Source organism: Chanodichthys erythropterus, chromosome 3 (genome assembly GCF_024489055.1).
Source record: "Chanodichthys erythropterus isolate Z2021 chromosome 3, ASM2448905v1, whole genome shotgun sequence".
Taxonomy (NCBI): domain Eukaryota; kingdom Metazoa; phylum Chordata; class Actinopteri; order Cypriniformes; family Xenocyprididae; genus Chanodichthys; species Chanodichthys erythropterus.
Genome location: NC_090223.1, coordinates 9,555,418 through 9,573,158, shown reverse-complemented (window position 1 = coordinate 9,573,158; position 17,741 = coordinate 9,555,418). Strand labels below are relative to the sequence as shown.

The 17,741-nt window shown below is 37.5% G+C and overlaps 1 protein-coding gene across 3 annotated transcripts in view; it reads right to left on the bottom strand.

The window, feature by feature from the left end:
- Positions 1–17,741, bottom strand: part of LOC137017032 (muscle M-line assembly protein unc-89-like) — a 95,711-nt gene that overhangs the window by 37,933 nt on the left and 40,037 nt on the right. For all 3 annotated transcript variants that reach the window (XM_067380928.1, XM_067380927.1, XM_067380926.1), the window contains 2 exons: positions 15,536–15,847; positions 7,504–7,797 (listed from right to left, as the gene is read on the bottom strand). In XM_067380928.1, the coding sequence (XP_067237029.1) occupies positions 7,504–7,797; positions 15,536–15,847 (606 nt within the window). The remainder of the gene's footprint in view (positions 1–7,503; positions 7,798–15,535; positions 15,848–17,741) is intronic.

The following is a 17,741-nucleotide window of genomic DNA, read 5'->3' as shown; positions in this document are numbered from 1 at the left end:
TTGCTCTTGTGAGATGATCCTTATCTTCTGATTCTGGTCCAAAGGAATCCCCAGTGGTTAGCGTGGTTCCACAAGTGTTTTATGCAGTGACCTAGAGTTTGTTAGAAGAGGGCTACACGGTAGTAGGACCGCGTTACACAACACTGTCATATCACACCTGACATACTGTATCACAAACATATCACAAACATATTATTTACTCTAAGTTGAAAAGTATGGAAGCCTGTTTCCGCCAAAAAAAACTTTATATCTCAGAATTCTGACTTTATATCACGTAGTTGCGACTTTATATCTCAGAATTCTGACTTTATAACTCGGAGTTGCGAGTTTATATCTCAGAAATCTGACTTTATATCACACAGTTGCGACTTTATATCTAAGAATTCTGACTTTATAACTCGGAGTTGCAACTTTATATATCAGAATTCTGACTTTTTATCACGCAATTGCGACTTTATATCTCAGAATTCTGACTTTATATCACGTAGTTGCGACTTTATATCTAAGAATTCTGACTTTATAACTCGGAGTTGCAACTTTATATATCAGAATTCTGACTTTATATCACGCAATTGTGAGTTTATATCTCAGAATTCTGACTTTATATCACGCAATTGCGACTTTATATCTCAGAATTCTGACTTTATATCACGTAGTTGCGACTTTATATCTAAGAATTCTGACTTTATAACTTGGAGTTGCGACTTTATCAGAATTCTGACTTTATATCACGCAATTGTGAGTTTATATCTCAGAATTCTGACTTTATATCTCAGAATTCTGTCGTTTTATCATGCAGATGCGACTTTTTATCTCAGAATTCTGACTTTATAACTCGCAATTGACTTTATAACTCGACTTTATATCACGTAGTTGCGACTTTATATCTCAGAATTCTGACTTTTTATCAGAATTCTGACTTTATAACTCGCAGTTGCGACTTCATTTGTCACGCGATTGGGACTTTATTATCTCAGAAGTTTGACTTTATAACTCGCAATTGTGAGATATAAACTCACAACTGCAAGATAAAAAAATCTGAATTCTGAGATAAAAAGTCACAATTAATCTTTTAATTTTTTTATATAGTAGCAGAAACGGGCTTCCATAGAAAAGAGCTCAACTTCTCATTCTAGAAATCTGAATGCAAGTATAAATCTCTACACCTCATGTGTGTTTCACTGATGAAACTGTGTTGAACCCAGTGGTGTAGTCCTAAAAAAAAAAAAAGGTGGTGTATTTTTACCCAGACTATCTAAAAGGCCAAAAAAAAAAAAAAAAAAAAAAAAAACAGTAGTCAGGCTGAATGAAAATTTAAACCACTCTCTGTCAGTAGGTGGCACTTATGGAGCAGCAGAAATAGAGCTGTTTCCCCGGTAAACTCTGTAAACTCAGTTTTAAATTTACGACTATGTAAGCTTATCAGTTTGACAATTTTCTACTTCATTGTGTCATAAGAAGTCAAACTAAATAATTTTCCATTATCATAGCATTTGTTATGAAAAATAGCAATCTACACATAGCCTATAGAAACAACAGAAGATGTCACAGGTATTTATCTAGTGAAAATATATTCCCTTAATAGATTATAAATTCTACAAGTTAGCCAAATTTACCATAAATACTACAATAAAACTATATAAATTCTAGTAAGGGAGGGTCATGAATAGGGATGGGTACCGAAACCCGGTATTAAATTTTGAAAGACCGGTGTATCGATAAGCTCTGACGTTAACGGTTCTGCTATCGGTACTGGAGAAATTATAAAGAAAATACACGTGCATTTTTTGTTGCTATATTGACATTATCTTGCAGATTCTATCTTGCCAGAGTCGCCAGCTGAGTCTGTATGCAATAATATTAGGACATTTGTCTATGATGCATTTTTGTTTTCGCAAGAAGAGAGATCGCGCTCACGCAGAGGAGCTACAGCGCGCGCAGCCGCTCACATGAAAGCCGTTTAATGGTGACGATTGAGGAGAGAACTAAAAAACTAAACGTCCGCATACACTTTAGGCCTGTGCTTTGATATTAAGCTAATTTTATTTTTTATTTCGATTTTGGCTTTCAAGGATCATCAGAAAGAAGTTATCTGAGGTAAAAATATTAAAAACTAGCCGCGTTTCGTCTAGCACACCTTCATTCTCTTCACAGCTGCGCACGTTCATTCCTCCCTGAACCCAAACTTAACGTCAGAATCAGCACAATCGGTGATTGTTGTACAATGCAGTCTTTACGGTTGCTAAATTGCAGTAATGGTTTGAAAATTATTATCAACGTTTAAAACGTTGAAAGCACAATAATCCACGCAAGAGGCGCTTTTCCTCAGGCTGAATTGCGGCGCGTGCTTCAAAACGGATCGCAAATGGACAAACAAATTACACGTTGGGCTTCAGGGGCACGTCCAAACGATCAAATACACACAAAAGTATGTTAAAATGAACGGATTGGAGTGTGTTTAGCTACTTAAACACAGTTTATATCGGAAGTGTACATGAACAGCTGGGAGAAAATCCGATGTGTGTTAATATCTATTGTCTTAAAGTGACAGCAGTCACTTCTGACGATTATGCCATCAGTGTTAATCAAACAAGAAAATGCAAAGAGAAAATCACTCACAGCTCTTCTTCTGAATATAGTTAGCTTTAATAAGATTTAATCTATTAATTTATACTGTGAAAACAATTCAGTGTTATTTTACATTTGGTTACTTTACTTAGATTTCTTTTATAGGCTAGGCCTATATTACTTACATGAACACAAGAACAAATGAAAGCACTTTATTTCATTTGTTTCTTTGTTTTATTGTATTTGGCAGTTTGTTTCTTTGTTCATGTCCTTACTGTATCTTATATAACACACCAAAAATGCCAGACACTATGTAATAAAAAGCAAAGTTAATTCAGCTCTTATATATATATATATATATATATATATATATATATAACAAAAAGTACCGATAAGAATACCGTTAAAGTACCGGATCGATTATCGGTAAGAGTAGTAATACCGTTAAAACCTTAACGATACCCATCCCTAGTCATGAATAGTTTAAAAAGCTAAATGTTGGCGCAAGATAATGTTTGTTTTCTTTTCAGTCTTTTGTTCAGTCTAGATCATGCTTGACTTTCTCTAAAGTGTTTTAAAGTGTTTAACTCTCAATAGAATTCAAATGGATCGCACATTTTATCACCAGTGTCACGATAGGAATGCCTCGTGGAAATCTTATCTCACTTTTGGAGCGTGATAAGATTCAGATTAGCAGCATATTTTTATGATTCCCGCACCACTAATGCATTATAAACAAGGCTTCAGTTGCGCTGATGGTCTTTTCAGTTTGTACGGGAACTTAGCGCTTATAAAAGTTCCGAATGCATGATGTAGGCTAAATAATTAATTAATAGTCTTATTTACTCACCACCATGTTTCTCACGCCTTGATTGCTGCAGTGAGAGAAATGTGATCTGAATGTTTGATTTGTGATCAGATAATGACTGTACTGCAGTTCAATAATGATCAGGAATAATGAGGAGGATTGTGACTGATAAAGTTGATCAAACAATCCTGCAGACAGAAGCAACACAGTCTGTGTGAAGAACAGTTTCAGAACAGACAACAGCATCTGAAAGAAGACTGTCTGAAGCTGCTTCATTGAGGAACCACATCTGTCTGAAACACCACAAACCAGCTCTGACTAAATACATTAATAAATTCATTCATTATTCAATTCAAATTAATTAATCTGCATCTGCCTGTATTTACAGTTGACTTCAGTTGACTTTTCTGAGTCTTACAGCTTTGATAAAATAGAGACACATTTGAACACATTTTCAGTCAAGAATGATTGAACTCTGTCCATTAATTCCACTAGAAGGTCTTGATCCTGACATTACAGTGTTGATTTCTACATCAGTATAGATCTGCGATACTGATGTAGAAATCAACACAGAGATGGAGGAAAGTCCTTTCTGTGCTGGTTTAGAAAGGTATAAACAGAAAATTACAACATATGTTGGACGTGATCCTTATGTTATGAAGATGAGCAACTTTTCCACTGAATTGAAAGACTTGACTGCCATCGAGGAGACAGATATAGAGGATGTGAAGCTGCCGTCATGCCGTGTTCAGTTCTAGTCTGGGTTTGTTTATATCGCGCTGCCTTTCTGCTAGTGATGTTAAGGGCAGTATTTTGATTTTCTGTCGTGATTGTGAAAAATGTCGCCATTGTAGGTCATTTATGCTGAATCGAGAATTGTAATAGGAACTCACAATATCGTTCGTGGAAAAAACTGAACGGTGTAATACAATTTTCGCCCTTTCTACGTGTAAAAACACACACAAGAGAAGCAGACTGAGGCGGCGATGGGAAGACGACACATAGCAAATGTAATGTCACTGATTTAACCCACTCCCTATTACTCAATAAAATAATCACAAAGCTGAGTGTTTTTGAAAGTTTTGTATTTTGTTTTCGTGTAATAATTAACATTACACTTGCGAGTATGACTCTCACTCGGCTTGTGAATGAGTATAACCTGCACACAGCCACTTCAAAACTGTTCACGAGCTTCTATGGGTTTGATTTTGGTTGTCATTTGTTGAAATAAATACAAAAAAAAGTGTGTCGGTGTCTGTCATAGACTGTAAAAAAGGGTGTCTGTCCGCTGAATGTGCCCCTCTGATTCTCCTCCGTGGTCATATGGGAAAGGGAATATTTAAAAAGACAACATTAAAACTACACTTCGATTTAACGTTACACACTTCCAAAAAAGAAATGGATCGACTTCTGTCACCTTGTTAAACATTTATTTATTTGGACATTTTCTACCATATGATGGCTGAAGCAGCAGCGTGACACTTTTTACAGTAACCATCAACATTAAACAGAATTCTACAAAACTGAAGTGAAAACATCAAATTACCATTCAATGGGATAAAATATATTCTCTTCCCTGCAAACAATACCATGAAGAATGTGAATATTTAACCAAGTCAAAAACAAATAAGGTAAGCAGGTATCCATATTCATTTCAGTATCAGCAGACGCAAAACGCTATAAAAGGTGACAACTTTTAAAGTTAAAAAATGACATAAGTTATGTAAACAATAAAAGCTCCTTGTTGGTTCTTGGTTTGATCGATTTGAGCAACCATAAACGACGCAATTTTGAGTTTTTGATAGGATTCCTATATAGAAAAATCACTCCCTGCCTCCAGCTGCATTTCGCGTGCAGCAGTGACGTCATGTGCAAACAACCTATTAACACAACTGGAACACTTTTATAATCATATTTTGACACAAGGTCTGTCATATACGTAGCAGTATGGGGTGTTCTCCTTTTTTTTATTTTAATTTTACCGGAAATCATTATTTGGAATAATGAGGGCGTGTGCATTTAAATACGCGAGTAGGAAGCACTAGACAGTAGGTGTTGTCATGCCCGCCCCTCTTCCGGTTTTCAGTGTCACTGTAGCTGTGCCTGTCTAATACCCTGGGAATTGCGTCGAGCACTCCATGAAAGCTCGTAGTGGATCATTTCTGAAGGTCTTCTAGCATCTTGATGATCTTTGATCCGTGAATTTGACCTCCTGCGGGTCATGTGGTGAACGGCGGGTCGCGCTGCTGTTTTTCTGAGTTTGGTTTATTATGATTTTTTTTCCCTTTAATTATATGATGATTGTGTCTTCATTTTTTTTATTTTTGTGTTCAGATTTTGGTTTGTGTTGGTTGCACATCCTTTACCTCTGTGACATTTATGTGCGTAATCTTAGGCGTATTTCCGAAGCGAGGTATGACGCTGTATGCCATCTTCAACTTGGTATTTATTGTATGGTATTTTTCTTACATTGAAGGATTAATTGATATTGTACTGGACCCACTAATTTTTTTCTAGTTGAGACAAGGCTGAGTGTGCTGAGGGGGAGGCTAGTCACCTGGGTGGAGCACCAGGTTGTGAGCACCTCTTCCTATTGTTTGCTTTGTGCACGTGTGGTTGAGAGCATGCTTTCTTTCAGCTAGTTTGCCACCCCTAAGGTAGGCTTTAGCCTTGTAGTTATTTTGGTAATTAATTTGTTTGTTAAATATTAGGGGTGTAACGATTTATCGCAGTACGATATTTTGCGATGCAATAATGTTACGATATGCATCGTAGAGTCGATACTTTTACGATATGACGGCAGTCTAATCTTATTGGCTGAGCTGCCGACGTGACCTATTCTGCAACATGGAGGTGGTAGTGAGAGAAGGCGCATATTAAGGGTGTGTCTCAATCAGCTCTCTAATTCAGTAATTGTTTCAAGCACACATCCAATCTTACAAGCAGGTTTAAATGTTTCTCGCGTCAGTCTCGTGCATGGTTGCGTGAGAAAAGTCGTGGCTTTCTTTCACCACGGTGCCACAGGAACAGCTGTACTAAATGAAAAGCAAAAGATGCTTGCGATGCTTTGCTTTAAGTTAGGGGCCGTTCACATATTGCGTCTTTTCCGCGTGCAAGTCAGTTATTTCAAATGTAACCACGCAGCAGGCGCGCTCATAATGGAAGTATGCGGTGCGTTTTCCAGGCGCATCGACATGAAAAATTCTCAACTTTTCAGAATGCCACAAGCGCGTCGCAGCCGAACAGCTGATCATAGCTGTACAGGGTGCTTTTTTATATCTTATCTCCATAAATATATCTAGTAGTAAAGCTAATGCAAAGGCTAGAAATCACTTTATCCTTTGCAGAAACTTCCTGATCCTCTTGGAGAGCGCAGTTCATGGTTGCATAGCAACAACCGACGCCACGGGAGCGCAAGCGCTTTGGAAAGAAGGAGAAGCGGTGCGGCCCCGCCTTCCATGCTTTTTTTAGACGCGAAATGTGAACGGTCACTCAGGACTCTTAATTCTAATTTCATGTTAAATTTAACTTCTTTTTTTTTTCAGTTACAGACCTATTCAGCTGTTCATTTGAATACAGAAGGTTTTTATTAAACCTGAAATGTGATCTTGTATGTACAAGGAAAATTATTGAAATTTGTTAATGTTTTTTAAATAAATAAAAATTCAAATAAGATTTTGTTCAAAATATCGTGATACGTACCGTATCGTGACCTGAGCGTATCGTTACACCCCTATTAAATATACATTTTGGTGGGGAAGGTCCAATTTTCTTTAGTCTTTCACATTGATTGTGAGTAGGCCTTTTGCAGATGTTCAAAGAAATGTTCTTTTATCCTTGTGAGTTTTAATATTGTTATAATAAATTTATCATTGTATATGATGATTTTGATGATTCTGGGTTGATTTATTTTCTTTCTTTCCTTTGTTAATAAAAGTTTCTTGATTTAAATTGGACAACCCGTCTCTCTTTTCATTGTACCACCAAACCTGTGTCCTTTTTACTATATTTCCTTGGGTTTAAATCCCAGGATGGCGTAGTCATTATTAACTAAATCTCACCAGAAGATACTGCTCTGGTCACATATACACTGCTGCTGTTTCACTGAAAGACTTTGTGTTACTCACCGACAATAAGACTGAAGAGTCTGAATGTTGAATAATCTCTGGTCTTGATCTCTAGTTTATATAATCCAGAGTGTTCAGGTCTGGTTTCTTCAATGGTGAGAGATCCAGTCTGAGGGTCCAGCTTCATTTGGGCTCTGAATTTATCAGTCCATTGAGGGTTCCCACGGTTCTCTCCAGTCATTTCAGCGATGAGTTTCTCTCCAAACTTCCACTGTATTTTATCATCCTTCTGTATTTCAGTATAATACTTCAGAGTGACAGGACGTCCCTTCAGCACTGATTCATTCACTTGAGCTGCAGCAGCACAGAGAAAACATAGAAATACAGAAATCAGAAACAGAAACTAACATCATCAGACAACAAAGCATTACTGATCAATTGTTCAACATTTCAAATGTTTCATTCACTCAGTTTATGAATATCAGTAATGAACTCAGTTTTCTCTGATTCTACCATATTATAGAAATCTACATGAAGATATAAATGTATTAAATGGGTCGACCTCAAATCTAATGTGTGTTTTGACCAACAGAACAGCCTGAAATCCACAACAAACATCAGACTACAGATTTAGTTGAGCTTGACTATTTAAAGACCCTCATTTAAACTAAAAGAAGAAAATACAGGAAAAATGTGTGAAAAAAGTCTGAATTCACGTCAAACAAACAATAATTTGCTCAAAGAGCATCTGACATGTTCGTCTGCTCATTCAGAAAAACTTTCATTGTTGATCACAAGACAGATAACAAGCAAACAGCCTGTTTCACACTAGATGAGTAAGTGAAGCGTATAAAAGCTTGCAGGAACAGGATGAGAGTGAGTTAAATGATCAGAGAAGTTCTGCGTTCATCACCAGAGAGACGTCAGTTTATGGTTATGGCACCAGGGCGATCAGGGGCAGTATTCACAAAACATTTTATCTTACCACTAAGAATTCTTCTAAATAACAGTAAAAGTTCTAGCTAAGAGTTTTCTCTTAAAACATATTCACAAAACTGCTTATACCAACTTTTTACTTTTGTACTACGCCTTCCCTATTCTACTTATGGAAAAAAACGAAACTGGCGCCGCGTTTGTTCTGTAAGTAGAATAGGAAAGGTGTAGGAAATTCAGCGTAAGCATTTTGAAGAATGTGGAAACGGGAAGTACGTTCAAGGCAATATTTTATTTTTATAAAGCATAAACGGTTTTATTTTTTTTAAAAAATGGCTGATGGTTTCTCTAGATAAGACCCTTATTCCTCGTCTGGTATCGTTTAAAGCTCTTTGAAGCTGCACTAAAACTGTAATTTTGACCTTCAACCGTTTGGAGGCCATTGAAGTCCACTATAAGGAGAAAAATCCTGGAATGTTTTCATCAAAAACCTTCACTTCTTTTCGACTGATGAAAGAAAGACATGAACATCTTGGATGACATGGGGGTGAGTAAATTATCAGGAAAAGTTTATTTAAAAGTGGACCAAACCTTCAATAAAGACCTTCTGAAGAGAAATCATGGGTTTTTCTTTTAAGAAAAATATCCATATTAAAACTTTATAATCTAAAATAACTAGCTTCAGGCAGACGACTGTAAGCATACTTCACAAGTTGACTCTTACAAAGCTATGAAATCACAGATTTTTTTGCAAAGAGGGCAAGAAAGAATTACAGTGAGAGTGACGGGTACTTTATTGTCAGTATTGGGCTCACAGATCACGTGGGTAGGGCACTTTTTACTGGTTGTGTGGATGACCATGTCTGTCACCACCGAAGACCATTTTTGACCCAGGAAAAACCCTGCATTTTCAAGGTCTCTCCATGGCTGCGTCTGAAAACCTAGGTAGCTGTCTTGCTGCCTCGCTGTATTATAAGAGAATGACTTGTACAGCAGCATTTGTTCATGAAGGTACCTCACAAAACTGATTTCGGACAGACTTCTGAGGCAGCGTAACAGTTTAATTATCTACAGCAATATAGCGCGAGCTTTGGTGAGAACTGAACAAATATTTAATTACTACAGTAGTAATTTCTCGATAGAAATGATATCAAAATTGAAATATGTTGGTCAAAATTGTACATTTATACACAAACTGAGCAGCAAACGCAACTTTCGGATGCCATCTTTATTTTTCTAGCTCAACTGTCACAGAATGGAAAGCACAGGATTGTGGGATATCAAAAGCAGCTAAGGATACATCCATGCTTCCTTCAAAAATCGATCTGAGCAAGGTATCTCATGAGACAGGAAGTGAAGCTAACATTGGATTCGGACGTGCCTCGATGCATTACTACTTTGAAATGTGTCCTCAGAAGTCAGCATTTTCCAGTTTTCGGACGCAGCCCATGTGTGTTCAAGTCTTGGCTCTGGGTGGGTCACTGAAGGGCTTGGCACAGGTTTTCATGTGTGATAGATTTTCTTATCAGCCTGACTTTTCTTTTCTAACTTGCTTTATTAAAATAAAAATGAGGAACTGCTATTGTCAACCAGATGATAAAATTAAGAGACATTTGAAAGAGGTGATTGAAAAGCAAATCAGATTGCTCATATACAATTGTGGTTGGAATTTACATGCGGCTCTCTCTTGAGTGTTCATTTTTTAGAAAGCAGACCATGGCTTCTGGGATGTTGCCAAAATAAAGAACAACTATGCTGTGCACTTAATGAGGGAGAGAGAAGACGGCACACGGCTGGATGGACCATCAGCTCCACCCCGAAAGAGAAAACTGATACTGTATCTCAGAGGGGCTGGACTTGGAGAAACGACAATGCAACAAGCTGCCCTGAGAAGAGAGACAGACACAACGGCATCTTCTAGACCTCCAGTGCTCTCATCAGATCCTCAGACTGACAAAGTTCACTGGATCAAGAGAAAGACATGTGAAACTCAAAGACTCTTTCAGAAGGTCCAGTGCTAAACATCAGTCCTACAGAAATCTCAGAACTACCAGATGAATCTGAGAAAAGTAACACATTCACCTGACTGATGATCAAGCAAGACTTCTATCCCTTCCTTTGTGTGCAGGTACTGCATATTTAATGAGCACTACAGAGACCGCCTAAATTTTGATTCGTCACATTACTTTGTAGCTTGGTTATTTACTCATAGTAGGGCTGGGCGATAAAATGATAATGATATGTATCGCGATAGACACGTGACCAATATCAATAAAAAATGTGTTCGATAAAACGTTCTATATTTTTTATTCTTCGTCGGAAGAAAACAGAGTTTGCAAAGCAAGTTTGGTTGCATTAACAAAGGCACTTGCTCTCTGGTAACCTAGCAACGTAGGGAGTGACCGAGTGACACGCTAACAGCCAATCATGTAACCGTATCAATTTTGGTTGCGTCATATCGTTGTCTCGTGCTGGATTCCTCTTCAGTAACCGGCGACTGATAAGCAGAAAATGAGTGCAGCAGCGAGCGAGGAAACCGTAAATAAAAGAGGAAAAGTCTTCATTGTGACTTTAGACTAGGGTGACCACCTGACTATTGATCTGTTGCAGGACAGTAGATGTGATTTTGCGGGACACATGAGACAGATAAATTAACATCTATTGCTATGTAAATATTGATTTACATTTGTTGGCAAACTTGGCATATGCACCGATTAATGTTTCTGCCGGTGGGTGCCCACACTATAATGTTGCGCTTATGGCAACATTAAATCCTGGAGAGAAAACAATTCTAGATTCACGGCTGCACATGCAGGAGGACAAAAGTTTGAGCGCGAAGATGTGATATCTGAGCGAGTTTTGTGCAAGGGAATCTGAGTGGAGAGCAATCTCTCTGAGTGGAGAGATTGCTCGCGCATTTGATGCGCTCGACATTTCTCAATATAATAACGCCACAGAACCCGAATTTAAATGAAATATTAACGTGAGAAGAAAGTCGTGTCTGAATTTCGCAATTTTGTATTGGTTAAAACAAATGGAGAATATCTCGTTTTTCTGTAGGTGCTCGACCATTTCCGTGTGTGGCGCTTGATCGCCGCCGTTCGTTGGAAATATTTAGCATCAGGATGGATGATTACATGCTTTAAAGCATCGATTTGGGCAGCTTTGAGCAGCTCTTGAGGTTCTTATCCAGTATGGATGATGTAATCCTTGCTGGTGTAGTTGTGTTTACCGACTTTGTTGAGGCCTGCTCTTTGCGCTGTCCACTCAGTTGTCATCAGAGGGAAAACCTCTCTCTATGATTGCGCTGTTTGGTTATTTTCACAGCTAGAATATGACGGCTGCACAAATAGATTTTTAAATGCTCACAGTTTTTATTATATTTCTTACTGTGGTATTGTAATTTCAGGGATGACAAAAAAATTACAGGCATAAATGAAATGCGGGACACTAAAGTCTTGTGGGACAAAGCTCCTAATTTCGGGACTGTCCCGCAAAATGTGGGACGGGTGGTCACCCTACTTTAGACTTATGTTTACATTTTAATTATTAGAGTTTTCCATGGTTAACATTTCTGTCTTAATAACTGAGGGGATTATGATCAGAGGAAGGTAAAGTTTAAAGTAAAAATGTTTAAATGTAATATATTTTTATCCTGGTCCTTATTTTAAATGGGTCATAAAAAATATCAATAATTATCGATATCGACCGATATGAAACACTGATATCGTGATACAGTTTTCAGCCATATCACCCAGCCCTAACTCATAGCAGTTCTTTATGTTTTGATAAACTAACAACACTCTGCTTTCTGTTGATAGGCACCAGTCCAACCTTAAATGAAGCTAAATGTTTGATCTGATTTATAAATCAGTTAAAACTTTGGACTGGACTTAGTCTAGTTAGGAGATATTTCATAAAATCTAGGGTAAAATGTTAAATTAGATCACTGGTGAGGCTATGAAGTGTAGAGAGAGAAAGTGTAAAGTCTGCTCGTAAGACAGAGCTTCCTATAAAGCACGTTACAGAGTTCTTTGAACAAAAAAGGAGTGGATTACAATTGGGGCACAAAGTGTCCTAGAACAAACTGTGGATGGTAAAGCCATAATATTGGTCACCTCATCTTGGTTTATTTATATTTTTAGGGATAAATTGAACTAATTGCCTAATTCCTAATTTATGAAATTACAGATGCTGTCATTGACAGGGATTACGATTACATGATCTTTGGCCATGGATCCAAGAATATGTGGAGATCTCCAAACTTTTATCAGAGCAGCTCATGAGCAACACCAAATTAATAATGAAAATGAAATTATATTAGACAAATGAATGAAAAATTGCATTCAAGAAATTTGAATTGGTTCTTCTAACAGTGACATGCCTAGGTTTAAAAGATTATATGATCAATTAGATATTAAGAAATTACAAAACCATTGCGGCTGACTTCGCCTGACTGTATGAGTCTAACTGCTTAGACACTGTCGCACAGGGAATGCCACAGTGCCTATGTTCAGTAGTTTCTGTCGAAATCGAAGTGGTGTTATTCGATTGGACTTGGTGATATTTCACCTCTAACAATATACATTCTCTATTCAGTTCACTGTCTGTAGAGACAGTGACATAAAAGAGATTATTTTCTGGCCAGAAAATGGGGGTGTGAAAAAGTGTGAGAGTGATGGTGCACCCAGGCAAACCAAATGCCATAAACAGCTGTAACCAAATTTTTTAAGTGGGCACACAAATTGGATAATGTCCAATGAAATAATGGCCATGGATGAAGGTTAATGATCCTGGCCTGGGTTGTTGTTGTTGTTGTTGTGGCAGTGCCACACCTGCGCAGCGCACATCTAACTCTTCCTTTTCAGAATGTCATGATGAATTCCATTTGCAGAATTCCCTCAAGCTAATTCTGTGACAGGTGTATGAAACACATTGTGATTGTTAACATTTTAAAGTGGTCTGAGTGTTGTCCAAGTAGAAAAGCATTGGTTAATCATTTTGAAATGCAATGTATCGCGCCAAAAAAAAAAAAAAAAAAAAAAAAATGAAGAGGAAATCTAATAACAAAAACCAATGTATGGTATTGACAGAATTGGGTTCAAACCCTGCTCCATGCATTGGTGGTAATGAAAGAATGGACAGCCCTCACCCCACATTAATTTTATCCACAAGTTACTACAGTGTCACTACTGATGAGTGAATATATATTTTGTCTCTAACAGCATTTTAAAATTTCCATTCACAGGTAAAGCAGTTCTGTTAAAGGGGTCATGAACTGCATTGTTTTATTGTTTTATAATGTTTCCTGGGGTACACTTATGGTGTTAATATGCTTTTACATCCAAAATTGTCAATTTATAAAAGGCATTTTTCCTACTCTGATTTTAGCCTTCTGGTTTGAGCGCTCTGTTTTAAGGGGCGTGTCTGCTGTGAGACTTCAGTGTAAACGCCCACTGCTGTGATTGGGAGCATTATAAACGCATGCTATTTGATTGACAGCTTAAGCGCGCGCTGCTCTAATAATTGTAAAGGGAACTTTCTTTGATCGCTTTCTTATTTAATCACCGTTAAATAACATTATTTTCATCCTACTAAGACAAACTACGCAAGTTGACGTTTAGTCACAGGTTTGATATACTGACACACAGACAAAGAACATCTGACTGTACATGAATCATTAATATCAGATCACGCATTAGAATTAACACTGTTACTTGCATGTTGTTGCATTACTGTCGAGTCCAAGCACTGCACAATATTTTGTAATCCTCAACGGCATGTTTATTGCTTGGTAGCTTGATCTGGTTTAGTAACATGTAGGCCTATGTTACTTACTTGTAAGCTACCTATTCTATTGCATGTCATGCGCGATTCGGTAGGCGGGGCTAAACAGGCAGTGATGAAGTAGGCGTTGATCTTCTTCTGCAGAGGCGGTGCTTGCTGCCATTTGACGTCATAGATCCCCACTTTGTAAATCCTGTCGTTTGCTGGGTCTGGTGACAATTAAAGCTTTTATTGGACTAACAAGGACGTTTTCAGCTCTGAAACTTACAGGATATTCTTAAAGTATGAGGACCTCTAATATGTCAAAAGCTCAAGGAAAATTTGATTTCTCAGTTCACACCAATTTAATACAAATGATGTTTGACCTACAATCTGGGTACTGATGTATTTTTACTGTATGAAAAATGACAATGCTATTGTCTTGTTTTGGTCTTGTTATTTTGTGTGTGTATCCTCCATGTCTCCTCTATCTATCTATCTATCTATCTATCTATCTATCTATCTATCTATCTATCTATCTATCTATCTGTCATATATAGGTATATTTTTACCCACTATTCTAGAATATAGTAAAAAGCTTATTGAAGGTCAAGGAAAGTGATTAAGTGTTGTGAGGAAAAGTCATGCTATGATTAAGTGATCATTTTATGATCAAATGGGGGAACTGATAGATATTCTTATCAGCCTGACTTTTCTTTCCCTGTTTCTCCCTGTTTTCCCTCACCTGGTCTTCATGGATGCAAGGGCAGAACGGAGACTGGTTGTTATGGTTTCGTCACACATCTGGTTTTAATGTACACAATGTATATGTGTGTGTGTTTCTTGGAAAGCAGCCAAGAAAGGGTCCCTGCTTTTTAGGCCTTACTGGAGCCCAAGGCAGGCAGGGGCACTGGACCAGATGTTGACCATATTTAGACTTGTTTTTTCTATATGTACCACATTCCTATATCATGAAAGTATATTCTCATTGGACAATTGTTACACCCCCTGAACATGTTTAAAAGCCCTGTACTGAAGTAAGTCTGGGAGGAGGTTTTGTGAACGGATTGGCTTCATGTTCATGACTCTTTCCCATAGGCCTATGCATTCAATGAGTGAAAAAGACAAACTGAGAATGAGGCACGAATCGGGACAATAAATGTAAGATTAAATAACCTTGCAATGTGTCTATACGGTGAACTGGTCATTAGTTTAGGAGACTGTGCACAATAGTCCATGATGATCCATTTAATCTATGTGCAATAAAACAGTGAGGAAAACTGTGGCAGTCCACAGAAAGCAGATACTAATCTGTTTGTCCTAAAAGGCACACAACACATTACTGATCTAAAATAAAATCATAAATTACAATGAAAGTAAATATTTCACTCACCAGAAACAGTAACAGTGAATATCTTGAATGAGGCTTTGTCATTTCTGATGATCTTTAGTTTGTATTTTCCAGCGTGGAAAGTTTCAATTTTCCTGATGGTGAAATCTCCAGTCTGACGATTCAGATCCACTTTGTCTTTAAATCTAGAATTCCAGTACTCAGACTCTTCTTCACACTCATCTTCTGTGTTTTTAGCTACAGGACTGTTGTCATCTCTAAACATCCAGAATATCTTATCTCCTGTCTGTATTTTAGGATTGACACGTAGAGTCACTTCCGCCCCCTTCATCACTGGCACTGAATTCACTTCATCTGTCAAAGAAACAGAGAAAAATACAGAAGAGAAATCAGAAGCAGAAAACCAACAGCAGCAGAAATAAACAGAAGAAACATTGTCATATCACACCTGACATACTGGATCACAAACATATCATTTACTCTATTTTAAGATGAAAAGAGCTCAACTTGTCATTGTAGAAATCTGAATGTAAGTATAAATCTCTACACCTCATGTGTGTTTGACTGATGAAACTGTGTTGAACTCCAGTCTGTGTTTCTAAGAGTAAAAATCCACTCAAATGACATGAAATATGAGTGTGTTGAATTGTGTTTGTGTGAAGAAGCGCTTCTGAATGTTTGATTTGTGATCAGATAATGACTGTACTGCAGTTCAATAATGATCAGGAATAATGAGGAGGATTGTGACTGATAAAGTTGATCAAACAATCCTGCAGACAGAAGCAACACAGTCTGTGTGAAGAACAGTTTCAGAACAGACAACAGCATCTGAAAGAAGACTGTCTGAAGCTGCTTCATTGAGGAACCACATCTGTCTGAAACACCACAAACCAGCTCTGACTAAATACATTCATAAATGAATTCATTATTATTCAATTCAAATTAATTAATCTGCAACTGCCTGTATTTACAGTTGACTTCATGAAAAAAATAAAATAATAATATAACCTTTTTGAGTCGTACAGCTTTGATAAAATAGAGACACATTTGAACACATTTTCAGTCAAGAACAGGGGCGGTTTCTTCATTAGGGCAGTAGGGCAACGCACCACCAAAGTGAGAAAGGGACGGATTTTTCAATCACATTCAACCAGAGTTTCGCTAGCTGTCACTGCTAGGCTGTTTGTTCTGCCTCTGGATATAGTCCAATCAGCATCGAGTCACGCTCTGTGGAGTACCGCCTCTTTTTGGGCATTTCAGTCTGGCGGAGATTTGCCCCGACTGCTCCCATAGACTTCCATTCAAAAAACTTTTTTTTTTCGAACTGCAGGCGCTGCAATGCAATCTCTATGGGTTCCGGGAGGGCTCGCACTAAAGTGCTTTCGTCATCATACGTAACCTTAACTTGTGCAGCGATTGGTGGAAACTAACATACCTCTTAATATTTTTTTTTAAACGGAAGTGACATCCAATAATTTTCTCAGTGCATTATTTACATTTCACAGATATATTCTCCATCTGCAAATGTTAGAAAGTCGAGAAAATATTTCCATTTTGCAGTCAGGCGTGGACGAGCCTTCAGCAAGCACAAACTTCCGTGAACGAGCGCCGCCGCGCGCATGCATTCATGTTTGTTTTTATAGTCTTCAATATGAACATTGTTTCTAGGACAATATTGGGCAGGATGTGAAATATATATATATATATTTTTTTAATTAAATACAGATTTTTTTTTTTTTTAGATCCCAGTCCTATGCATGCTTTAAATACTGAATTTTCCATGTTTTAGATTAGTAATGATACATTATTATATCACTTGTTAAATGATTATTTAACAATTAGCCTATTCATTCCTGCATTTCTAAAAAAAAAAAAAAAAAAATTTGTGCCCCACCAAAAATTTTTTGCACCAGCCGCCACTGGTCAAGAATGATTTAACTAATTAATTCTGCTAGAAGGTCTTGATCCTGACATTACAGTGTGTTGATGTGAATTGGATGCACTTTGAAATAGTTAAAGGGTTAGTTCACCCAAAAATGAAATTTGATGTTTATCCACTTACCCCCAGGACATCCAAGATGTAGGTGACTATGTTTCTTCTGTAGAACACAAATGATGATTGAAGCAGATAAACATCAAATTTTCATTTTTGGGTGAACTATCCCTTTAAAGATGATCCAAAAAATGTAAGATGCAAGTTGTGCCAACAGCTCATGGCCTACCACTCAACAACGGCAAACACTGTGGT